The sequence below is a fragment of the Bos grunniens genome, chromosome 1, assembly GCF_055505025.1.
Source record: "Bos grunniens cultivar Pamir isolate PY7600 chromosome 1, Bosgru_T2T1.0, whole genome shotgun sequence".
Classification (NCBI taxonomy): Eukaryota; Metazoa; Chordata; class Mammalia; order Artiodactyla; family Bovidae; genus Bos; species Bos grunniens.
In genome coordinates this window covers 87,445,235-87,451,234 of record NC_141165.1, presented here as the reverse complement: position 1 = coordinate 87,451,234, position 6,000 = coordinate 87,445,235, and the positions used below count along the sequence as shown (strand labels likewise).

General features: G+C 37.8%; 1 protein-coding gene across 2 annotated transcripts in view; it reads right to left on the bottom strand.

Annotated features, from left to right (window-relative positions):
• Positions 1-639: 639 nt before the first annotated feature.
• SNX4 (sorting nexin 4) overlaps positions 640-6,000 on the bottom strand; it is a 59,320-nt gene continuing 53,959 nt past the window's right edge. For both annotated transcript variants that reach the window (XM_086401829.1, XM_086401846.1), the window contains exon 14: positions 640-751. In XM_086401829.1, the coding sequence (XP_086257955.1) occupies positions 713-751 (39 nt within the window). In that variant the 3' untranslated portion in view covers positions 640-712. The remainder of the gene's footprint in view (positions 752-6,000) is intronic.

Below are 6,000 nucleotides of genomic sequence, written 5' to 3'. Positions count from 1 at the left end.
TGAAGGTGCCAATGCCCATGCGGGCCCACACCATCTTTCAGTGGCCTCCCATGCTGCCCCGTCACCCTGAGTTTCTGGCCTCAGACTTGCTTCTCCTGATAAGAATCTATCATTTTTGAGCCTTGATGCACTGCTGGCTACCTTTCTGTGCTTTTGATAGCTTTTCCCTTTGAATAAACAAAATATAGCTATGCTCAACTTGTGGGTGGGCTTCCCTTGTGGCTCAGTTGGTAAAGAATCCGCCTGCAATGCGGGAGACCTGGGTTTGATCCCTGGGTTGGGATGATACCCTGGAGAAGGGAAAGGCTACCCACTTCAGTATTCGGGCCTGGAGAATCCCATGGACTGTATAGTCCATGGGGTCGCAAAGAGTCAGACATGACTGAGCGGCTCTCACTTTCACCTTGTGGGCAGGGGGGTGGGGACAGGTAAAATGTAAGCAGTTCTTAATGGTAGGTCATTGCCAAATTATTTTAAAATCAGCATGGGGACGTAATCAGACATGAATGTGCTAGAATATACCTCCCTTCCCATGTCAGCTGCTCCCTGGTTAATGTATACACTGCTCCCCACTCTTAATCCTTTTGACCTGTGCCCCATCTTTTTCTCTGCTTCTTATATATTAGACGAAAGAAGCAATTATTTTTACATTTTTATTACACATGTTCTGAATTAGCTACTGACTCACATTACTTCTCTTTTCTTCATCTTGTCACATACAGGAGCGCAGCATTTGCACACCAAGCCGAGTCTGTAACAAGCAGGAAGTGTACTTCACTGCGATGACTGGAAACCATCACTTATGACATCATCTACAGTAAGTGGGGAGGGGCAGATGTGGACATTGCCGTTTCATGTCAGTATACTGCAGCCATATTTTGCTGATAGCCTAATTCCTGATACTTCTTTAATTTTCTTTTAGTTACAATTCCTTTGGAGCCACTTCTGGAGAGATGTGTGTTCTCACTTTTATCACTCATATCCATATTCATTTCTAGTGTATTATACTGTCTACCGGGAGAAGGCAATGGCACCCCACTCCAGTACTCCTGCCTGGAAAATCCCATGGACGGAGGAACCTGGTAGGCTGCAGTCCATGGGGTCGCTAACAGTCCGACATGACTGAGCGACTTCACCTTCTCTTTTCACTTTCATGCATTGGAGGAGGAAATGGCAACCCACTCCAGTGTTCTTGCCTGGAGCATCCCTGGGACGGCAGGGCCTGGTGGGCTGCCGTCTATGGGGTCGCAAAGAGTTGGACACGACTGAAGCAACTTAGCAGCAGCAGCATACTGTCTACCACATGTACCAACTTTGATATGGTTGGTTCCTATGGGGTCATGTTGTCTGAGGCAGTGATTACTGTTATTTTCCTTTTGGTCACAAAGCAGTTTGGTATATAGTGATAATTTTTCACAAATATTATTCCTATCATCTGCAGGTATTTAACTATTAATTTAAAATTAAATAGTACTTACATTCAATTTCCTATAATAAACCATAATGGTAAAGAAGAATGTATAACTGAATCACTTTGCTGTACAGTAAAAATTGACACATTCTAAATCAATTATACTTCAATAAATTTTTAAAAAATTAAATAGTATTTAAAGATTTACAATATAAAATAAAATTAGTCAGAGTATGGATGGAATGTGATTGGCCATGTCTGTAATTGTTGGGGCTGGTTGAGGGGTACATGGAGATTCACTGTACTTTTCTCTATACTTCTGAGTATGTTTGAGAATTTCCACAATACAGTGTTAAAAAAAAAAAAAACGGCTTATGACAAAAATAGCTGCCCCTTATTTCACCTTCTACCTATCCTCTATTCTTCAGTCCCTTCACTTCTTTTTGCCATTTCTCTGGACATTTATCTTTGTATTTTTTAACAATGCTTCTGGTGCTGTGTCTTGATTTATCAACATACTAGGTTAACTATTTGGCATGCTTAATCTCTCCTCCCAAACAACCATTACAGTGGTTAGCACCGTGTCTGGATAAGCTCTTTGTCAGGTTTCCATTATTGTAATTACGTAAATATTTTAACTTCAGAGCCATGTAGTATATTCTGATTATGATACTCTTCCTGCAAAACACTCCTTTTCCTCCTGAATATTACAATAGACTTGTTTTTATTGCTTAGTTTTCTATGTCTAACATCCCACTCCAACGGTTCCACATACAACATTCCACATTTGTCAGATCTACACAGAAGCCTACAATTCCAACTTTTCCCCAGCCGTTCTTTCTCCTGGAGCTCTCCATCTCTGGCTTCCCAACGGACAGTGCCCTCCTGGGACTCCTTCTGGTTGTCTTCTGGGCATTTCTGTCATCTACCTTCTATGCTGGATCTCCTTTTTCTGTATCCCATGTCTTCCAGGTCAATGCTCCTGCTTTGGTGAACCACATCCTCTGATAGCTTTTTGAGAATAAGTGTATAGGAAGAGAATTTTTTGAAACTACATATCCAAAAATGTCTTTGTTCTGCCTCACATGTGATTGACGGTTTGGCTGTCAAGCTGGAAATAGTTCATCTTTAGAATTCTGAAGCAATTACTCTTTTCTTTTTGGAGACTTTGCTATTGAGAAGCCTGATGCTATGATGATAGCAATTCTCTGTATATTAACTGTTTCCTGGAATTTTCTATTCATCTGAAATTTCATAGTAATGTGCAATGGTGCTCTCCTCATTATATGGAGAAGAGTCAGGTCCTGGGCGTCTACTTGCTCTTGCCCCACCTTTAACTCTACACCCATTCATTCGGTTTCCTCTAATTCCTGAGTCTTACATTCTGCTGTGCAAATTAGCTTGCTTCTCATTAGCAGCCCCCACTATAAGCATGTATTATTAAGTTTCAGTTGTCAACATTTTGCTTAGTCAATTAACACTTCTCCATCTTTTTATTCTTCCAAACTTTTGTGATTTTGTCAACATTTCTTGTGCACTGTTGTCTCTTCTGTTCCCTTTGTCCTTAATGGTACTCAAAAAAAAATTTTTCCCCTTACTGCCATTTTAGAGGAATGGTGAAGGTGCAAAGATAAACCAAAAGTACAGTGTAAATCACTCTATTTAATAGCAAGTCTTCCACAATATTTGATGAATGCCTCATAAATGTTATTTTTATCACTATAAAATTTGTTTTTATGTAATTATTATCCATTACTCATCTTTATCATTAAAGCTTCACACAGAATTTGCTTTTGATATAAACTTCCAAACTTGACATAGTACTAAAAAGTTGCTATTATCTAATTTTCTTTTTTTTTGTATAATTGCTAAATTTTTGTATATTTTCTAAATAACTGAACCAAAATATATCTGTTTGGCCAGGTCATTGGCCTAATAGTGATGTCCAATATAATATAAATATATGCATTTAAGGGTGACCAGTAGCACTGCCAGTATCTGGGAGCTTGTTAAGAAATGCAGACTCTCAGGCTCCACTCTATAATCTATACAATCAGAATCTGTGTTTTAACTAGATCCCCAAGTGATTCACAAATACGTAAGTTGGAGCACTAGTCTAGTATTTCACCACATCCCGCTTCTCTCTCATGTCTCCACTCCCTGTCCCCACTTCCAGAAGTACCCATGACATTTTCCTTTCAAATACCTTACAGTCTGAGTATGGTGAAAGTTACCTTTTCTATCCCTCTGCCATCCTCATGGGTCTGTCCCAGAGGGTCTCCTCCAAGTCTCTGCTCCTCCAAACGGGAAAAGCCTTGAAAAGTACAGGCTCTAGAGCCATGTTATTTGGGTTCATTTAAACTCTGACTCTAGCAGTTACTATATATGGGACCTTGGGTCAGCACACTGCCACACTGTGCCTCAGTTTTAGGTGTAGTATGAGTAGCATTTTCATGCATGTTAGCTATTATGCTCTGCAATCAAGGCCTTAATAACCGAGTATTTAGGAATTTCTCCTCGTCTTCTGCTGATGCTGCTTGTATCACACGATGGTTTATTCATTTGGACTTCTGCTACTGAATCAACTAGTTCCACCTTCATCTGGGGATGATTTTATAAAATTTGCTGAATCAACAGATTCCCCAGACTTTTTGGACTTGTGGAGTGTCCACCTGGTGAACATACGTGAATGAATTTCCTGTTATAAGCTTTACGAATGAGGCATCGATCTTCTTCAAGGTTCAACAATATTCAGAGAAAAGTGAGCACAGGGAACAATCTGGGAAGGAGACAGTTGAAGGGAGAAAGCCAGAGAATTTCAGCATTGGTGGGAACAAAGGGGGAAATGGGGGCATGTATTGTCTAGTGAGGAGGTGTCTAGTGATGAACTTAACTTTCCCAACATTAGATATGATGTTAGCTGTAGGTTTTCCACAGATGCACTTTATCAAATTAAGGTTTCTTCTATTCTTAGTTTCTTCAGAGCTTTAAGTCATGAATCAGAGTTGAATCCTGTCAAATGTCTGTCTGCATGTATTGAAGTGATCATGAAGGATTCCTTTATTTTGTTAACAGGGTAGATTATAGTAATTGACTCTTCTAATTTTAAAATGACCCCGCATTCTGAGATAAACTACTTGGTCATAAGGTATTATGCTCTTTATTTATTGCTGGATTCAACTAGCTAATAGTTCAATAATTTTTGTATCTATGTTCATGATATATATTGGAATGTCCACTTTCTTTCCTTGAAATGTCTTTGGCTAGTTTCGCTATTGGGATAATACTTGTTCTCATTTTTTTTTTTTTAATTGGGGAAGTATTCCCTTTACCCCTATTTTCTGAAAATCTGTGTAGAATTAAAGCTTTTTATTCCTTGAGTTCTTTTGTATGAAAATTTCTGATATTTTCTTTAATATTAAAACTATTCACATTTTCTGTCTTGTGTCAGTTCTAGTAAGCTGTATTTTTCAAGAAATTTGATGACTTTAATTTATTGGTTTACATTTGTACGTAACATTCCTTATTATCCTTTTAACGTCTGAAAGATCTAAATAACATTCTTGATTTCATTCCTGATAGGGATAATCTGTCTTTTAGGTTTTTCCATCATTTTGCTAGAGGTTTAATTTTATTAATACTCTCAAAGACCAACTTTTGGCTTTGTTAACTGTATTACCTGTTTTCAATATCACTGATTTTTGCTCTTGCTTTTAATATTTCTTTGTTCTACTTACTTTGAATTTTATTGGCTCATTTTTTTCCCTCTAGTATGCTCTTTTAAAGCTATAAAGTAAGGAAGGAAGTACAATTTTACTGATTTGGCCTTTTGTTAGTTTATTTCTCTGGATTATTAAATAAAAAAAATTTTTTCTAAAATTTTTTTAGGTAAATATTTCCAGGATAATCAGTAAATTCTACCATGAAGAGAGTATGCATGTAAATATAAAAAATGATTATAAGAATATACAAAGCCTAGCTAGCATTCCTGTTATATAACCCTCGGCTTTTCATTCCATTCCGAGCTGGGTATGTGTTTATTCTAAAGATGCTTGAATTTTAAGAACTCTCAGTTCCTGTTTTGGATGCTATGTTGTAATTACCAGTGACTCATTCATCAAGTTTTTGGATATAAATGAAGGTGAGGTATGACTTCAGTTAATTTTAATGCTTTGACTACACTAACTGCATCACTGGTACACTGTAAAGATTAAATTTTCCTCCGTTATGAAGTATTTACATTTATGTAATAAGTCTTCTCTAGTTATTGCTCATACAAGCTTTTTATATTTATTTTTGGAGATCTATCTCCCCTTTAAATAATTCATTTTTGAGTTCTAGTTTTTAAATACTGAAAAGGGTAAATGCACACAGGTGGCGCAGTGGTAACGAAATCTGCCTGCCAGTGCAGGAGATGTGGGTTCAATCCCTGGGTCAGGAAGACCCCCTGGAGAAGGAAATCCCACAGACAGAGCCTGGTGGGCTACAGCCCATGGGGTCTCAAAGAATTAGACACGACTGAGTGAGCACACACGCACATATAATAGTACCAAAAATGATTTTCACATAAAACCTTTAAGAGTTCTTTT